Genomic DNA, 19,542 nt, shown 5'->3' with positions numbered 1-19,542 from the left:
TTTTACTTGATTTACAAGATTTAAAACCCTTTCAAACTTACAAATGCAGATTAACCACCCAAATCAAGACTATACATTGTATATATCAGGTATGTATAGTTATTTTTGTTAGGCTATATAAAAAGAACAAAGAAGCAAATTACAAATAGTAATTTAATATATATATATATATATATATATATATATATATATATATATATTTTTTTTTTTTTTTTTTTTTTTTTTTCCAGATACATATGTTTATTTAGCATACATGTAAACATTTATTTAAAAATGTTTGATGTTTGATTAACATTAATGACAGACAGGTATTTATTTGGGGGCTGCTGAATGCATGGACGTCATATACTGACACATATCCAGTTTTTACCCACTTAGCCGTAAGCCATAGCCCACTGTATTCACGCGAGATACGCACAAGAGCGCTTCTGCTGTGTCATTCAGCGCGATTCCGCCTATCCCGCCTTCACTAACCGCAAGTTAATCGATAAAGAATTGTGACTGAATTGTAAAGTGATACGACGATCTTGGTTATTTTTCATTTGGCTGTAGGCTGAAATTATATTCAACCCGCCAAAGTGGCTGGTGGGAGTGGCTGTCTTACCTGCCACAGCTGAAACCTACCCGTTAATGTCAAGCCCTGCATATATATATATATATATATATATATATATATATATATATATATATATATATATATATATATATATATATATATTCATTTTCATGTTTATGAAACATCTATGTTGATAAACTAGGCCATTACACTGTCATTAAAAGGGATAGTTTTAAATTGTGTAATCTTCTCACCCTCAAGTTGTTCCAAACCATTATTAATTTCTTTCTTCTGCTGAACACAAAATAAGATATTTTGAAGAAAGTAGGAAACTAAACAATTGATGGACCCCACTGACTTCCATAGAATGGGGGAAAAATACTATGGAAGTCAATGGGGCCCATGAACTGTTTGGTTAGAGACATTCTTCAAAATATCTTATTTTGTGTTCAGCAAAAGAATTTGAATTTAACTAAATAAATGTGTTTATGTAGCCTATTGTTTATCTGCGCTGACCATCCTGTTGACCAATGATTTCTCAGGACTTACATCAGCGATTAAGTGAGAATGGAAACCGAAAGTGACTGAGCAAGTTTTTGGAAACGAAACATTACTTTGAGGCGGGGCTTGAGTTGATGCTTTATAAAAATGCATGCCTCGGCTCACTGTGACCAGAGACACATTGATTTCGCTGTGACTCACAAGCTTTTTCAAGAAAACAATTCAACAAAATAGCAGCCTATTTGCACAACCCAGCTCGGTAAGTCGCAAATAGCATATCTATTAGCCTATAAAATATTGAACATTAATATTAACTCTAATCTCCAGTTTTAAATAGGTAGTCATATATGATGTTGTAGAAGTTCTAATGATTTTATATTATTTCCTCATGTTGGCAGGAAATGGAACTGGCAATAAAACTGTTAAACGGAGACGTGAAGCGGCTGGTGGTGAGAGTTGATGCAACAGTTGGCGAACTCAAGCAGCTCATTTATCAGCACTTCAATCAGCCTCCTTACAAACAGAAGCTTTCTAGCGACAACGGTCAACGGATCAGCCTTGAGGATGATTCCCGAATTCTCAGCAGTTACGGTTTGCACTCAGGCTCAGTGGTGATGCTGCTCATCACGAACCCACCTTTCCAAGTGTTCGTCAAGAACGAAAAGGGACAGACCAAAACCTATGAGGTTGATGTCACTGAGACCGTAGATCAGCTCCAGACCAAGATCTTACGCAAAGAGAATGTCCCCAAGGATCAGCAGCGACTGATTTACAACGGCAGACAGCTGGAGGCTGGCATGAAGCTGCAAGACTACGACATCACTTCTGGAAGCACCATTCACATGACTCTCCGCCTCCGAGGAGGTTAATCGCTTAATGTGTACAAAAAAAAAAAACAGTTGTCGTTATGTGTTAAATAATGTAAATGCTGTAAATATGATAGGCCTTGATTGTGTTATATGTCACTGTGTCTTAATAACTCGTGTAATTCCAGAGTATTTATCTGCATTTTTAAATGATAGCCTATCTTATAAGTATTAATAATATTTCTTTGTAATTTGCATCCTAAGTAAAATAATAAATGTTCTAAACATTCCCAAGCAGAGTTTCATTGACTTATTATCTAGACTAGTTGTTCTCAAACTTTTTAGCGGGGTAAATTGTCACATGGGTAGGTTGTCACACTCTTCATAACTCCAAAACTAGAGGCTCTATCTCAAAAATCAAATAGCCACTTGTGACTTCTTCTTCTATAATCAACTTCCTGGTCACATGTGGTAAAGATCGCTCTAATCTGAGGTTAGCACAGTTTTCTTATTTTTTCGCTTAAAAAGTAAAATAATTGCACTTTTTTGCACTCATTTTATGCAATGCAAGTTTGTTAGATATGAATGTTAAAAATTATTATTTTGCCCAACACAGAGGAGACAATAATGTGTCTTTTGATACTTTAGCTGATGTGCTATGTTGAGCTCAACATGAGATTTAGATGACATTAGCACACATGTCAGTTTGGGGCAAGTTGTCTCACTGACTTTGGGGCAAGTCGTCACATGTGACAACTTGCTGCCCCAGTACAAATAAACACGTAGAACATGCTCAAAAAAGAGGTTCAACATGTTAAGTCAGTTACGTTCAGAATTTAAACATTAAGTTAAGCGAGTTATCTGCAGTATTCCATTCAGTTATCATGGATCTATGTGCAAGCCAGAGAAAGTTTGAGTTTAAAGTTCAAAGTAAAGTGGTCTCGCCACTTAATGTTTTTGATTGAAATCTGTATTGTTTGGATTGAAATAATTGTTTTTCCAAATATCAATAATAACAATTAAGTAGTTGTGTTCTTATTTTTAGATAATCTAGTGTGACAACTTACCCGCCCATGGGGCAAATTGTCACAAGTGCACATTCTCTATTCAACAGTCTACAACTCCGTAATGAGATAAGATATGAAAAATAAATACAACATATGATATGTGCACATAAATAAGAACTTCCTTCTTTCATTTGGTATGACATTTATATCATTGTGATGTATGCAGTGTTGCCAACTAATTTTCAGGGGAAGTTGCTAAAGGCAGATCGTTTTGTTGCTAAACATAGGCTACATACTATATTTGAAATGCTAATTTAGATTTGTTTGTAAAATAAATACACACACACACACACACAGCATTTTTAAAATGAATACAAACATTTTTTCATGACCAGATTTATTTTTATTTTTAAATACAACATTGATATTGAACTATTATTTTATGTAGGCTATTTTCCTTTTAACCAGTGAAATTACACATGAACTGAACAATTAAAGCCCTGTGGTAGCTAAATGATCGTGCCTTTTTGTGTAGCCCCAGCCCCACTCGTTGTCTTTTGTCTTCCGGTTTTTACAGCTATTTCCACAGCGGATTTTTTTGTCGACTGAGAATCCAAAGACTGAGTTTTTGAAATAAGCGCATGCGTAAGAACAGCCCCCTTCCTTCACAGCTCATTTCAAAGGAACGCCTCCCAAAACTCGTGCACGAGTATTGGAATCACCGGCATTCGCTGTGTCGTGTTTGTGGATTCACTATGTCGGACTCACCGCAGGTAACTCATAATCTGCAGTTGTTACTCCTGTCTCCTGACAAAAACATTGCATGCGGCGCCTGTGGAGTGTGGAAAGTTACTGGAGCGCGCAGCCGCGCTCGTCTCTCATAAGGAACGTCACGGCAGTGATTGACAAGCCAGAGGGCCAATCGTTTATGCGATGATCGCGTAAACGATTGGCTGATGTTTTTAAGGTCCTACCTCATGCACAGATGATGTATATTAATATTATTCCTTTCAGTGCACCTAATAAATAGTCTTTTATCACTTAGTAAAGACAGCTTCAAGTAATATTGCAAAAATGTATAAAACAAAACATCCTCTTTAGCACCTTTAAGGAATTATGAATCAACCGCTCAGTCTATTTAGCTAGCTTGTACATGTGCTGTTTTGATTAGAGTCACTTTCCAAAAGTTGCCAAATAAATGTTAAAAATTGCTAAATTTGTTGCTAGGTGGTTTTTGGAAAAAAAGTTGCTAGTGTAGTCTGAAAAGTTGCTAAATCTAACAACAAAATTGCTAAGTTGGGAACACTGGATGTATGGTGCTCAGTAAATGTTAAGACAGTGTGAAAAGTGTGACAACTTACACCGCTCTCCCCTATGTTTTTTTTAAGGCTTTTTATTTATATATATATATATATATATATATATATATATATATATATATATATATATATATATATATATATATATATATATATATATATATATATCAAAGTTTGTTTTACTGGCACAGCTAGAAAAATAGCCAATTCTTTATATAAATGCCCACACAATGCCAGATACACACTAGTCATGTAAGGTGTTTATGCTCTGGCCCAGGATAGAATATTAAGGAAGACATTCTTGGAAATTCCATTAAAGATTACTGGTTGGAATTTATTTGTTTCCTCTTGTCATTCTAATGTCCTGAAATAAAAAGCAGAAATAAACTTCTAAACAAAGCTAAGGTATTTTTCAAAGTGTCTTTCCTTTTAAGTCATACAAATGGATGACATGTACGTAACAATTAAAAAACAGAAGATGATAAATAGTGATCAAGATTGACGTTGCACCAGGTTGTGCCAACATTGTACTGGGAGGGGTTGTTTTTTTATGGCATGTTTATGTTTCGGCTTACCTGGGTTTCCCTCGTGCCTCGTCACATGATTATGGGAAATACCCGCTCATCATGAGCAGAATGGAAAATGAAGGTTGTGTAAATACGTGCCAACGAAATACCTTTCGTGATCTTGAATATCTATAAATAAACTGCACTGCATTTAATAGCACTTTGTGACAACAAATGAAGTCGACATGTGCATAATTTGATCAAGTGAATTACATTGTATAACTGCATATTTAATGCATGCTACACATACATTAAATAATAATAAAAGCATTAAAAAACATAGAACAGGTCATATACTGTACACCCCAAAATTCCACTATGACGTAAATCTTGTCTATTAAAGCTCTGAACACGCCCAAATGATTGTGCCCTACGTTATGTTTATGGCCTGTCATGCTCACACCTTTTCTGAAGTATAGAAACAGAAAGTCACTGAATAATCCCTGAAAAAGGAACTCAGTGGAGGTGAGATTCAAAACAATCATGAATATTCAGATCTGGTTGTGTGTTTGTGAGGGAGGCAACTTTCTTTTTACAATTAAAAAAGTATTGAACCTTTACATTATAATATTGAGTGAATTAAAATATTTGTGTGTGTGTGTGTGCATGTAATTATTTTAAACCAAATGTGATTTAAAAAATAAAAAAAGAACATAATATTGTCTGCATTTTATCAGGGCTATACAATATACAAAATATATTAGCAAGGTCATTGCTGTTTATGTAAATCTTAGAATAAACAATAAACTCTTAAAATGCTAAAGTCAATTTGTAATCAATGTTTTGTTTGGTTTTTTAATTAATCAAATACAACAATCATTGTCAGTGCCTCCACAAGCAGTAGAAAGACACTCAGTATGAGCATAATGAATCTCGGGGCAGATTTTTTTCTAAAATTTTTCAAATCAGAGCAATAATTCAATAACAGTCAGTGGAAGTAGCAGTACAATTTCAATACTGATCTACGTCACAGTTATTTTACAGAAACTGACCAATATTCCCTTTCAGTTTTCCTGGAAGACATTTAAAACATCTCTGATACACATCAGTCCTTTAAAGGCACAAACTGGATTCATCTTAAACCAACCGAGGCCCATTGTAGCTGGTTTTGTGGTTTCATTTCCTGACAGATGCTAGATAGGCATACCAGAATAAGGCAACCAGGTTGGCAAACAGCACTCGAAACTGTGTAAAGAGTAAAAGAAAGTAAGATAATGGATTAGAGATCCCTTATGCAATCTGAAAGAGAGGTGTCATGCTCTTATACTTGCCTGTACAGGTATATAGTTGATGTTGATGAACTGAAACGGGGTCCAAACCTTCCAGTTCATCTTCATCGCAGGCCAGTAACTTGTTTTAAGTTTGTTTTGAACATCTGTGATTGTCTTGCCCTGCAAAGATCTCATTTTCATTATTTTCAGGATCGTAAGGATAGTGTACCGCCATATACTGGCAGAATATTTCATGAATTAGAAATAATATAAGATAAAATTAGTTTAGTACACATCATAGCTGTAAAATGGAAGCTTGTTTTCACCACAGAACTGACCTTTTTTCTCACATTTCCAGGTTTATATCTAACAATTTCGACTTTTTTTTTTTTTTTACGCACAATTCCAAGCTTGGATATAAACTAAAGGAAAAACCTTTATATCTTGCAATTCTTACTTTTTTATAAACTTGGATATAATAAATGTAATAAAGTATAATAAATGATATAAACTTGGAACTGAGAGATATAAAGTCAGAAGTGTAAGATATAAACTCGCAATTGTGAGAAAAAAAGTCAGAAATGCAAGATTAAAAGTTATTTTTTATTCTGTGGCAGAGAAACAAGCTTCCGTAGTAAACATAATCACCCTAACCTTAACTTTCAGATTTGTTTTAAAGGATTAGTCCACTTTTAAATAAACTTTTCCTGATAATTCACTCACCCCCATGTCATCCAAGATATCCATGTCTTTCTTCCTTCAGTTGAAAAGAAATTAAAGTTTTTGATGAAAACATTCCAGGATTTTTTTTCCCATTTAGTGGACTTCAATGGGCACCAAACAGCTGAAGGTCAAAATTAGTTTCATTGCAGCTACGAGAAATAAGGGTCATATCTAGAGAAACCATCGCTCATTTTCTAAATTTGTTTTTTAAATTTTATACATTTTAACCAGAAATGCTCATCTTGAGCTAGCTCTCTTCTTCTCTATTAGAATTCCGGCAGTGTAGACACTGCTTAGTGTATTACTGCCCTCCACAGGTCAAAGGTAGAACTAATTGTCATATACTATTGAAATAGCATATTGCATATAAAAAGTATTTCAAACTTTGACCTGTGGAGGGCAGTAATACACTTAGCAGCGTCTACACTGCTGGAATTCTAATAGAGAAGAAGAAGAGAGCTAGTTCAAGATGAGCATTTCTGGTTAAAATGTATAAAATTGTATTTTTTTTTTTTTTTAGAAAATGAGCGATGGTTTCTCTAGATAAGACCATTATTTCTTGTCTGGGATTGTGTAGAACAATTTGAAGCTGCAGTGAAACTAATTTTGACCTTTAACTGTTTGGTGCCCATTGGAGTCCACTATATGGAGAAAAATCCTGGAATGTTTTCATCAAAAACTTTAATTTCTTTTCGACTGAAGAAAGAAAGACATGAACATCTTGGATGACATGAGGGTGAGTAAATTATCAGGAAAAGTTTATTTAAAAGTGAACTAATCCTTTAACTTGTGTTTATCTGCATATGTTTTATAATAATTTCCCTGTGTTCTCTACCTTGTGTTTGTATGTGTGTGTTTTTGTGATTTATGAGGACACAAATTTGTGTATAATGACATGGGTATTACACTGGTAATACGACGTAAACATGAAATGAGAAGACATTTCATGAGTCCTCATATTTAAAATAGTTTTAAAAAACATACTAAACAATGTTTTATTAAAAATGTAAATTGCACAGAATGTGTTCTGTGATAGGTTTAGGGGTAGGGGTAGTGTTGGGGGAAAGAATGTACAGTTTGTACAGTAAAAAAAACATTACGCCTATGGAATGTCCTCACTTTGATAGCAAAACAAACCTGTGTGTGTGTGTGTGTGTGTGTGTGTGTGTGTGTGTGTGTGTGTGTGTGTGTGTGTGTGTGTGTGTGTGTGTGTGTGTGTGTGTGTGTGTGTGTGTGTGTTTTAATTGTACAAGATAAGATTCGGAGCTCTGTAACCTTGAAGGCCAGTCAGATAAAAATATGAATGGACATTAATACCTGTTGAGCCATGAAAAGCTACTTTGTTTCAAGGAAGAAGTTTCCAAAATGCATAAGAACATTCTGCTCTAATGTCTCTTCAGTGAGACACATTCATTATTTATTTTTATTTTATTTTTTTTGTACGTGAGAAAAATTCTCTATTAGCCTTTTATTATTAAATGGTGTCTTGACCCAGTAAATCTTCCAGCAAAAGGTAAAACTATATATCCGGCAGACATATCAGGTAGTGCAACACTGGCAGCTCTTTCAAAAAAATTATAATTTCTTAATTAAAAAATAAATAAATAAATTAAAATTTTTAAAAAATGAATCAATGTTGTACCATGTTGACCTTTGCTTTATGTAGATTCACCAGAGAAATCAAAGCCTCTGTCAACAACACACTAATCAGAACCACCTCATGAGCTGAGAGACTGAAAACTGTAGATCAGCAAACAGATCAAGTTCATTGACCCGCAGCTGTACTCTATATTCTGGTCAAAGTTGAGCATCATGAAGGACAGCTCACATAAGATCTGCTTCTAATGAAATCTAATCTAATGCTTCTAATGCATCAATGAGTGACAACCAGTCCTGTTGTTTTATGCTCCACGACATTATGAAAATCACATGCTTGCTTCATCCATACTCCACCATAATTACTACCAACTTCTCAATACTTGACAATAAAACAATGGGTCAATGACAGTAATAACAAAAAAGTTGCATATAGAGGTATGTCCAGAAAACATTTTTTTAAGTTTAAATAAATGCAGAAATTATGTCCTAAATCACATTGTTTCACTGTATTTAAAGTGCTCCTATTATGCTACAATAGTTTACATGCATTTAAGCTCAAAAACACTTTATCATTCTCATAATATATATTGCAGCATCATCTCTTTTCTGAAACTGTTTGATAAAGGTTTCAGTCTCTCTAACCCAATTCCTTTGGAAGTGCATGCAAAGTGGATTTGCTTCCACAGCACAGAAAACAGCATCTTCTCGGAATGTCGACAACACAAACCAAACTGTTCCAGGCCTCAGCTACAACTTCAGTGTTGAGGGCAGGTCAGAGTAGATGTTGTTCGCAGACAGCCCATGAAGACCAAGCCTGGAATTATTACCAACTAATTTCGGCAGTTCAGAATCGGTTCTTTCTTTTCAGAGACAATAACTCCATTTATTGTGCACTTTGATCTTTGTACTTTGCAGACCTTTTACATTCAAAACACAGCTATTTGCTTTTTAATATCTGAAAAAGCATAATAGGGGCTCTTTAAAGGGTTACTTCACCCAGAAATGAAAATTCTGTCATTAATTACACACCTGTAATAATCGTTCCACACCCCTAAGACCTTTGTTTATTTTCAGAACACAAATTAAGATATTTTTGATGAAATCCGAGAGGTATATTCTTGTCCAAAGATGGCAAAATGTAACCGATACTTTCAAGGTCCACAAAAGGTACTAAATACATTGTTTAAAAAGTCAATGTGACTGCAATGGTTCAACCTTAATTTTATGAAGCTGTCTTACGGCTTTGAAGGTCTTACGGGTGTGAAACAACGTTAGTAATGATGACTAATTAATGACAGAATTTTCATTTTTGGGTGCACTAACCTTTTAAGAAAACATATTTTCTGTCCAAAAAAGTAGAAAATTTGATTAATGTCGCAAAGAAGTTCAGTTATGAAACATTACCTCCAAAGCATTCATAACCACATAGAAGAGCAAGAGGAAAGCAGGGGCGAATATGAGACGTTCCAGCAGAAGGCGCTTGATCAGGCAGTATGGGACAGTGGTTGGCAAAAGCACCTCCAGGAGATGGTAGAAGTAATGACTAACTGGACCTGTGATAAAAAGTCTGAAAAATCAAAGAGACTTTTGAAACATTTATAACTCATCATTTAACATGTAGACTGACTTAATGTGTACTGTGATGTACATGTAATTAAAATGCATTATTTGACTCTGAAAGATCACTCTACCCATAAATTGCAAAGTGTACAGGTCCCAGAACGTTGATTTTCTTTTTTGGGCTGTTTTCTCCCCTGTTCTTCCTGTACTCCAAAGCTTGAGACAGAAGATTTCCCAAAGCAGATAGAATACCACTGTAAGGAAGAACAGAACAGCCATTGTATCATTGTATCCAAATGGCCTTGCATCTAATGAAGAAGACACTTGTCTTGTTGTGTTTGGTCCAAAAGAGAGTGTTACTTTTGACAGGACTTGACTGCCCCACCCTCCAAACAACCAATGGAAAAAGACTTGGTGCAAAGAACCTCATGGCTTAAGATTACAACAAAAACAGTAATGGATAAAGAAATGGATATTGCTAAAGAACATTTAAGTATTTTTTTGTGTGTTTAGTACTTGATTTAAAACTCTTTTACATAAAATTAAACTGGCCTTATGTTCCCTGTTGTTATTTTAATAAAAACTATTGTTAAGACATGTATAAATTATAATAATAATTATTCAATATTAATATATGGTTAAGTATTAAGTATCAGTATCACATAATTGCATTAGTGACTGCACGGTAAATGTACCAACCAGAAGAAATAGTAACTATACTGATTCTGAGACTAACGAGAAAAAACTGCAACTAAGATTTTTGTGAGATTATTTTGTGGAAAAAGTAAGTAAACGGCTGGTAAGTTATATATTTTGTACTGTTTTGAGAAAATTTAAGTTTTAGTGTTGTATGTAGTTTGAGTGTATGATGATTTGTTAGTGGTTTTAACGAAGATAACGATACGATAATGCAAACATTGCTGTCAGCATGATAACATATATTACACGTAAACTACAGCTAGCTAACTAGCTTTAACAATGATATAAACTGACCTCGTAATCGATTTGGTGATGATTGGATATTTCTTTAACAAACTCAAGTATTGCTGCAGTGCCCGCGCCAGAAAAGAGGGATCTCGGACAAGTACACTTTGCGTTGGCATCGTCAGTTTACTTTACTAGTACAACGTCTGTGCACTTGGGTCATGAGAAACCAATGTTTCCTTAACAAAGTGCAAACCCTAGGTGAGGAGGGTCGAACGCAGCGTGCGTCGTCTGAACGTGTACGTCATAGAACGATACGGCTCTGTGCAATCCTATTGGTTTACTTCTACATGACCACGCCCTAAAGTCCACGTGCTGTCTCTTAAAGAGACAAGCCAGATCAATTCTTATTAAAGGTATAGTGCACCCTAAAATGAAAATTCTGTCATCATTTACTCACTCTCAAGAACTATGTAAGGAAATGGGGCTTGGTTTGGTTATCGACATTATTCAAAATATCTTCTTCATACAGTTTTGGAACAGCTCGAGGGGTGAATAAATGATGACAGAATTTTCATTTTTGGGTGAGTTATCCATAAAGGGATTGATCATTCAGTCAAAGCTGCATGACTCGTTCTCACAAGTGGAAATTTTAGGCAGAATATTGATTTAATTTTTAAATAATGAAAATGAATGTTGACAGGGGCTGTTGAACAAAAAGAAAAACTTTTCTTTTAAATGATTCATGCACTACATTCCAAGTCTTCCCCTCCAGCATATCTTTCATTTGCAAACATTCGTAGATGGCACTTTTTTGGTTTTTTAGTTACGTGATTTAAACCATGCGAAGAAGTGGAAAAAGGTTAAACAAAATATATTACAGCTGTGGAATTTAATTTAATTTACATGTGAAAAATGTTTACCCACACAATCATACACACTAATACCATAAAAATATACAATTGTGCAAATAGCATAATTTACAATCAACATATAACACTGGAAATGGACATAGACTGAAATATTTATGCAAGATGAAAATCTATGTGGTAAATACTCAGGATCTGGAATATGGGTTAGCATTCTCATATTCCTCATAAATGTCCCTTCCAGGTATTCACTAAAGTTAAAATGATAGGATATGTCAATCATACAACAAAATAAAAAATACATGAGAAACCATGTCAAATTTACTTCTGTCTAACAAATCATTAGCTTAATGAAGAAGGCAACAATTCTGGGTCAATTTGCAACAAAACATTATCATGAAATGTAGTTTCCTGACAAAACCCAAGTTCAAATCTCCATGTGAATCCCATATTAGTGGCAACTAGTAATCATGACTGGCATCATTCCTACGCTTTACGAGTTTTCTAAAACAACAACCGCCATAGACACTGAGCAAGATTAAGGTGAAAACTGTGATTTACAGAACCCTCATCTTCCCTCTCTCTTTCTCACAAAGAGAGATCAGAAACAACATGCACACCAAACTGCATGCACAGGGATGCATGATTGCACTTGGACATAGTGGCATGGTCTGGAATGGAGAGGAACGAGGGTTAACACTCTAGCTTTAAACTAAGAACAAGTAACCCAGGTCAGCTGAGATGCTACTCTTCTACCCTCAGACCATGCCTTTGCACTCGTTCATAAAAAAGCAGATATGCGCTGGAGGAGAGCACCTCCTGAAGACTAGCTTTCCTCACAGAATCATCAGAAACCCAGAGCCACTGGGAGCTAAAAGGAGAAGTTCCACGGGGAGCAGCAGGGCAGCGGCGGTAAGTGATAAAATGTCCTGAGTGCATGTCGCCATGGTGAACCAGTACAGCAGTTAAGCGGAAGAGGTACTCCGAGGCGCTGGAATTGAAAGAAAAAAGTTAAGTTAAGGTAATATGAAAAAAAAGCAGCTTCAAACTAAATAAAGTGCATTTTTCTGGTTCTTTTTATAATAGCATGCATATATCTACCTGTAGTCATAAGTGAGGTTGAGGTGTGAGCTCAGTCCTGGTGAGTGTAGAAAGACAGACTGAAAGGTTCTATTGGATAGTGGCTTATTGTTGTTACAGTGTTCTGAATCTGCTAAAGAAATTAAAAGTAATTTTAAGACACTCAAAAATATTGCAAGGAGATTTGATTGGTTTCACATATCTAGAGTAAACCCATATTTAAAGATCTAAACGACAGCATCACATCAAAGAGTTCACATCTCTTACCAACACCATTGGCGATGGTTTTGTCTTTTGGTTCTCCAGCAGCTTTGGCAGATATGGGCTTGTTTGTTCTGCTGGTCCTCTGCAGGTTTTGACCAGCAGTGCAATGTTTGTATCGATCCAGAGACAAATATTCAGTAAACTGAACATGCTCTTGTCTCTTTATGGGAGTGCCCTCTTTAGACCATGTCAGTCTCTGCAAATGGATGCAGAGGCACTGAGGCAACTAAATGTGAAAAGAAAACACACACAAACCAACAGGATATTATTTAGGAGCACTGTTAAGGCCTGTTCACACCAAGGACGATAACTATAACAATAAAGATATGTTTTTATAATTGTTCTGAACTTAAAAGAATAGCAGAAACCACACCACAACTATAACGATAACAGCACAGAGAAACAACACTGTTTGAGTCACTTTCACAGCAATTTTTTTTTCAGCAGATGAATAATAACATTGACAGCCAATCAGAATCTATACATCGAGCATTTAAAGTGGAAGACGTTTGTACGTTGGTGTGGACATTAACCTTAAATCTCATTCATTTCAATAAATTATCTCATTAATCTTAATCTTAAAGGGTTAGTTCACCCAAAAATGAAAATTATATCATTAATGACTCACCCTATTGTCGTTCCAAACCCGTAAGACCTCTGTTCATCTTCGGAACACAGTTTAAGATATTTTAGATTTAGTCCGAGAGCTTTCTGTCCCTCCATTGAAAATGTATGTACGGTATACTGTCCATGTCCAGAAAGGTAATAAAAACATCATCAAAGTAGTCCATGTGACATCAGTGGGTTAGTTAAAATTTGTTGAAGCATCGAAAATACATTTTGGTCCAAAAATAACAAAAACTACGACTTTATTCAGCATCGTCTTCTCTTCCAGAATCCTTTCCATTGAATTGATTCCATTGAATTGATTCCATTGAATTGATTCCATTGAATTGATTCCATTGAATTGATTCCATTGAATTGATTCCATTGAATTGATTCCATTGAATTGATTCCATTGAATTGATTCATCTGTCGGCGTTGGTAATGCACTTTTACGTCGCCGTGGTTGTTTTTGGTGATTAGGACATCCGCGACATTTTGAAGCATCGAAAAAACATTTTGGTCCAAAAATAACAAAAACTACGACTTTATTCAGCATTGTATTCTCTTCATGACTCCGCTTCTTCTTCTTCTTTCCTGTTTTACGGCGGTTGGCATCCAGCTTATTGGTGCATTACCGCCCCCTTCTGCTCCGGAGTGTGGTTCACGACTCCACAGTGACGCTGCTGATGTGTTATCTAGTGCGCCAGAGCTTCGTTTACAGTCTAAGGGAGACGCAAGCTGTATTCAAGCTATTCTACATTGTTTGTATTTTGCTATTGCTATATTTTTTAAAATGGTAAGTGTGCATGTCGCGGATGTCCTAATCGCCGACAGATGAAAGGATTCAATGGAATCAATTCAATGGAAAGGATTCCGGAAGAGAATACAATGCTGAATAAAGTCGTAGGTTTTGTTATTTTTGGACCAAAATGTATTTTCAACACTTCGAAAAAATCTAACTAACCCACTGATGTCACATGGACTACTTTGATGATGTTTTTATTAACTTTCTGGACATGGACAGTATACCGTACATACATTTTCAATGGAGGGACAGAAAGCTCTCGGACTAAATCTAAAATATCTTAAACTGTGTTCGAAAGATGAACGGAGGATGAACATGAGGGTGAGTTATTAATGACATAATTTTCATTTTTGGGTGAACTAACCCTTTAATAGTTATCGTTCTTGGTGTTAATTGGCCTTTACTCTGTTACAGGATAACTGTCAGAGTTCAGGAAAGGCTGTTGGTCTAAATTTGAGCATTTCAAACATTTATACCTTCCCAAGTTTCAGCTGTTTGACAAACGTCGTCCTCTGACTTTCAAGGACTTCTCCATTTACAAGCTCTTCAGCATGCTGCTACAAAGAAACAGAGAATCAGTACAGCAAATAAATGATGAGGTACAACAGTACTAAAATTTGTATTAAAATTAAAATCTAACTTGTAATGCTAAATTTTACATATATGATACCTTGGTACAGTTTTCACACTCCACTTCTTTGATGGTTTCAGAGGAGATGAAATGCTGCAGACACTGGTCCAAAGTAACCGGTCGGCCCTGAAAGAATGATACACATGAAATCAAATGAAGCAAATCACTATACTATATGGGATTTTTGTCTGTAAGACGCTAGCTGGGTAATACAACTTTAGCTGTCATATTTGAATGTAGTGATGACAAAATAGTAAAAGGAAGCTGTTCTGCACATGTAATTGTGTATTATTGAACAAGTTTGCATTACCCACTGTACTGAGGGGATTGAAAGAGACAAGCTGTCGAAAGAATCATAGTGCACAGGACTCTGAAATTAAAAACATGTTGTTAACAATTCTATTGTTTCAATAAGATGCTGTAGACAAACCTAAAAACTCTATTTAAAATTTAATTTGAAAACAAGGCTGAAAAAAGATCACCTGCTGCTCACAGCGCTTGCAAGCCATATAACTTGTTAACCGCCCATGAAAAGGATGCCGAGTCCTCCATAAACTCGGAATAGGATGTAATGGGCCTGGAGATGAAAAAGAAAAATTACTAAATCCTAAAAAATAGTAAAAAACTAAATTTAGAAAAAAATTTAAAGAAGAAAGTCTTCATTCACCTCCACTTCTGCAGCTTATGTTTTTTTCTTTGGACTCCACAGATTTCTGAAAGCATTAACAGTAGGGTGGCAAGAAATGTCATGTCTAATTAAGAACACTTTAGATTTACAAACTATCTTTTAAGTATTATTATTGGATTAATGATGGCTGCTCTTGATTACCTCCAGTGTTTGCATGTCGAACAGGTGAGCGACTCTGGGTTGGCGTTCCCGTTCCTCCTCTAATGATGACGTGAGAACATGAAAGAGCTCATGAGCATCCTGAGGAGATAAGGCAAGGAATGAAACTTATATTGTCATTTTTTATGTTAAAGTCCCCCTGCAGTCAATAATTATATCCCTTAAAACTAATTTTCGATAATCAAAATGACATACTTAAACTTTGTCCTGTGAAAATAGCTTCTTCATGCCTTAAAATAGCTTGAATGTAACTCTACTCCCTTGCTTCATTTAGTAACATGGAACCATGAATATGCAAATTGGTCCCCGCCTCCACTCAATCGCACCAGCTCCCTGATCCACTCGGTCAACTGTAGTAAATGCTGCACAATGGCAAGTGGAATTATTGGTTTCTTTCAGCCATATATATTTGAACCAGAAACGGATTCAAAAGAAGAAGAGCGAATTATACAGGCTCGTCTACAAGTCGATCTTTGGTTTGACTACATTACCAAACAGCTAATGATGTGTTGCTAATGTTACACAAACCATGTTCCATTTGACAGATCAAAGTCAGACATCTGCCATCTAAAAATTACTTTCTTTAAAAACGCTTTGAACATCATTGAAAGTCAGTGAAGAAAAGCCCCAAACGGCATGTTGGTATTGCATATTTCCCTACTATATAGTTAGCGAAAAATAGTATGTGATAAATAAAGTATGTCTGAATTCACATTACTCATAAAAGAGTTGGTAGAAAGTACCCGGATGACCTACTATTTCCAGCGAGAATCTGAAGTGTGCTAATGATGGAATGTGTGATAATGACAGAATGGCAAAAGTAGTACATCCCAGATTACATTCATACTACACACACTCATACTACATAGAACATACTTTTTTTAGCGGTCCTGAAGCAATTACTTATTCAAAATAAATACCTATTCTGGAGAGTATGCAATTTCAGGTGCAGCCGAAGTTTCATGTTTGTGACGGTAAGAAACAGGGGCAAACCGCATTTTTTGAGCCTGTCTTTGGTACACTGCAGTTTTAAGGAGAAAATACTCAGCAATAGTGTTGACTGATGAATTTGCACATGGTTTGTCTTAAAGCATATTAAAACACCACAAAGACACATTAAAGATTTGATTTTCACCACAGGGGGTCTGCAATTAATTTTTTTTAAAAATCCAAAAATTGAGCTAAAGATGCAAAAACACAATTCCAGTAATTCCTCCATTTTCAGGAGAACTATTCCTGTAAAATATGCAACTGCACCATCTTTGAGAACATCCTACCTGTTCTTCAAAGGAGCTGATGTGCCATCTGTAAAGTCTGAGAGCTTCTAAAAGGCCTCCCGCATCTAAAACGTCATCTTCTCCAGGATCATGACTTGATAGGGCTTTATAAAAGAAGGAAGATGGAGAGATCACCCTTTCAGTGTGAATTAACATTTTGTGCATTTGTGCGAGCTGAAGTGACTGGGAAATAACCTTTAAGTAACTGCATCAGAGATCTGGACAGCTGAGTCTCTCTCTCTTTTCTCTCTGGATGAACACTGCTTTCACTTGCAAAATCTTCAAGCCATCTGATGAAGGACGGACACGCTGCCAGGCCCTGGAGAAGTGAGTTCATAAAGCATGTGTTCCCCAGATTAAGCAGACCAGGAACCATACCTGTGAGAGAAATTATACATTTATTAATAAATTTAATAATAATACATCTTATTCTTATTTTAATTAAATAAGCCAAGAACATGATACATTTAAGCAATGAATACTTGGTTAAATAAACTTCATGAAGTGGCATCCTTATGCTACAAGATATAGTCCCTGACATGTACTAGTATGCCTTTGAAGAGCTGTATTGACCTCCACATCCAGCACCAGAACTATCTATTTTATAACAAAAGTTAAAGTCACTATAAAATCAATTCTTGTTTTTTATGGAATATTGCTGTGTTTATTAAAAATGATTTATGTGTGTACTTCATTATTTTTATTTAATTCATGTACCCTCGTAATGTTTAATCAAAATAACTTCCTCTCCCTCTTGCAGAGGCATCTCTTCTGTTCCCTGATGATGCATTTATTGGCGTAACTCACATGAGATCACAGCAATAGCAAACCACAACCATCCAATTGGACAAAATCAAGTCCCGTCCTAAATTTTTTCTTGTTCAAGAAGCCATTTCAGGCAGATATACGTCACAGTAGGGAAGAAATTACCATTGAAAGAGTTTCATGCACACTTTAAAGTCAGCATAATACAGAAGTTGCAATTGTCTTTTCTTCCCTATTGTGATGTATATACAAGTAAAAAAGCTACGTAAACCAGAAAAAAAATTAGTACAGGACTTTTTTTTCCATCAGGAATTGATGGGATCATGTCTTTTTCTAATTACTGCGATCCCATGTGAGTGCACACAACATCAGTGAAGAGATTTAAGAGTTAATGTTTTAATTATTTATTAATGCACATTAATTAAAAAAAACTGAGCATGGATAAATCATTTGTAACAAACAGAAATATTCCATTAAAAATGGTCAACTTTGATTTCATGGAGACTTTAACTTCCTCTAAGGCTTTTAATCAAAGTAAACAAACCTTTTCTCTTCTTCTTCCTGTCTGAAATTGGCCCCCATAGTACATAGACTCCAGCAGCCATGGCAGCAGCTATCCCACCAATTACGCCCCAGTTTTTCATCATCTTGTTCCTGAAACATAAAGAAAAAAAGTGTTTTCAAAGTTGATTGCATCCAGCACAGACAAATGGATTGAAATGACACATTTACAGATCCTTCCATGTAGACAGATCACAAACAAACATGTCAGAGGGACACCTGTGGCAGACAGCAGACTACCTCTGACCTTGACAGCAGTGTTTGCGTTAAGTCTGGCTCTAGTAAAAACCCCATAAGCCATTCCTATGTACAACACACTTTTGGAGGGGAATAGTAAAACATTTAAAGCCATATTTCAACCTCAGAGTCATGCTGCACACTGAATTAAAGCTTTCTGAATCATTAAACACCTATAAGTGTTAATTTCACATCTATTGTAAAGACAGATGGAGTAGTTTGAATAAGCTACAGCTGGCTATCAAGCTAGGAAGAGAACCAACGGAACACATTTATTACAGCACATACATGTTTACTGGGTCTAGAATAGCTAAAAGCAAAAAAAGAGACAGATTCGCATGTTAATTCATCTGTGATGATCAATTAAATTCACAGTAGTAAAAGCGAATGTCTGCTGGCCTCCAGTTCAACAGCTGGGACCATCTTTACTGCCCTTTCTTGCGTCTAGTCGAACTATACAGATTCACTAATCAGCCGTCATGCCACACGTTTCTATACAAACTCCAACCTTGCGGCGGTTCCAGTGCGTAAAAACTCTCGAACAAGCTTGTCTGTAGCTCCTTGTTTGCACCAAGGCATATTTCACTGCGCTCGCATGTGCGGAACTAAACATTGCGCATTGTTGTTCGACGGACCTTCCGCACAGTAGGACGAGCCTGCTGTAAACGGAAATAATGAGAGGCTGGGAAAGCTGTATTTATAATTTTATTTGAGGGTTACTCTGGCCTTTATTGTTATATGACAATGATGACAACATACTATAACTGTTGTTACTGTTTTTTTTTCTTCCTTTAAGTATTTAATAATTTAAAAAAATATATATATTTG

General features: G+C 35.7%; 3 protein-coding genes across 5 annotated transcripts; 1 reads left to right on the top strand and 2 right to left on the bottom strand.

Moving 5' to 3' along the window:
* Nucleotides 1–1,228: 1,228 nt before the first annotated feature.
* On the top strand, nucleotides 1,229–2,151 carry LOC137034029 (uncharacterized). Its single transcript, XM_067406606.1, has 2 exons — nucleotides 1,229–1,316; nucleotides 1,456–2,151. Exon 2 carries the CDS (start codon nucleotides 1,459–1,461, stop codon nucleotides 1,924–1,926), a length of 468 nt encoding a protein of 155 aa, XP_067262707.1. The 5' UTR covers nucleotides 1,229–1,316; nucleotides 1,456–1,458; the 3' UTR covers nucleotides 1,927–2,151.
* Nucleotides 2,152–4,732: 2,581 nt separating this feature from the next.
* Nucleotides 4,733–11,061, bottom strand: pxmp2 (peroxisomal membrane protein 2). Its single transcript, XM_067407675.1, has 5 exons — nucleotides 10,842–11,061; nucleotides 9,980–10,102; nucleotides 9,693–9,855; nucleotides 6,027–6,146; nucleotides 4,733–5,940 (listed from the first exon to the last, which is right to left on the bottom strand). The coding sequence occupies exons 1-5, from the start codon at nucleotides 10,949–10,951 to the stop codon at nucleotides 5,872–5,874; spliced, it is 585 nt and encodes a 194-aa protein (XP_067263776.1). The 5' UTR covers nucleotides 10,952–11,061; the 3' UTR covers nucleotides 4,733–5,871.
* Nucleotides 11,062–11,660: 599 nt separating this feature from the next.
* Nucleotides 11,661–19,349, bottom strand: usp30 (ubiquitin specific peptidase 30). 3 transcript variants are annotated; one of them, XM_067407098.1, is made up of 13 exons: nucleotides 19,223–19,349; nucleotides 18,461–18,570; nucleotides 17,347–17,529; nucleotides 17,152–17,255; nucleotides 15,857–15,955; nucleotides 15,695–15,740; nucleotides 15,510–15,604; nucleotides 15,338–15,397; nucleotides 15,067–15,153; nucleotides 14,873–14,953; nucleotides 12,989–13,211; nucleotides 12,743–12,854; nucleotides 11,661–12,632 (listed from the first exon to the last, which is right to left on the bottom strand). In XM_067407098.1, the coding sequence occupies exons 1-13, from the start codon at nucleotides 19,291–19,293 to the stop codon at nucleotides 12,386–12,388; spliced, it is 1,518 nt and encodes a 505-aa protein (XP_067263199.1). In that variant the 5' UTR covers nucleotides 19,294–19,349; the 3' UTR covers nucleotides 11,661–12,385. The 3 variants fall into 3 exon arrangements, with proteins under 3 accessions (XP_067263199.1, XP_067263200.1, XP_067263201.1); XM_067407099.1 differs by having other exon boundaries at nucleotides 12,743–12,851; XM_067407100.1 differs by having other exon boundaries at nucleotides 14,873–14,950.
* Nucleotides 19,350–19,542: the final 193 nt, after the last annotated feature.

This window comes from Chanodichthys erythropterus, chromosome 13 (genome assembly GCF_024489055.1).
Source record: "Chanodichthys erythropterus isolate Z2021 chromosome 13, ASM2448905v1, whole genome shotgun sequence".
In the NCBI taxonomy this organism is placed as follows: Eukaryota; Metazoa; Chordata; class Actinopteri; order Cypriniformes; family Xenocyprididae; genus Chanodichthys; species Chanodichthys erythropterus.
This window is presented reverse-complemented; position numbering and strand designations above follow the sequence as displayed.

Coding starts and splice junctions, on each gene's coding strand:
- LOC137034029 (XM_067406606.1), top strand. CDS start 1,459: ATGGAACTGGCAATAAAACTGTTAAACGGAGACGTGAAGCGGCTGGTG.
- pxmp2 (XM_067407675.1), bottom strand. CDS start 10,951: ATGCCAACGCAAAGTGTACTTGTCCGAGATCCCTCTTTTCTGGCGCGG. Junction 9,856..9,979: donor GTACACTTTGCAATTTATGG/GTAGAGTGATCT, acceptor TTGATTTTTCAG/ACTTTTTATCACAGGTCCAG. Junction 5,941..6,026: donor TCAACTATATACCTGTACAG/GCAAGTATAAGA, acceptor CTCTTTACACAG/TTTCGAGTGCTGTTTGCCAA.
- usp30 (XM_067407098.1), bottom strand. CDS start 19,293: ATGCCTTGGTGCAAACAAGGAGCTACAGACAAGCTTGTTCGAGAGTTT. Junction 18,571..19,222: donor CGCACTGGAACCGCCGCAAG/GTTGGAGTTTGT, acceptor TTTATGTTTCAG/GAACAAGATGATGAAAAACT. Junction 17,256..17,346: donor TCTGATGCAGTTACTTAAAG/GTTATTTCCCAG, acceptor TCTTTTATAAAG/CCCTATCAAGTCATGATCCT.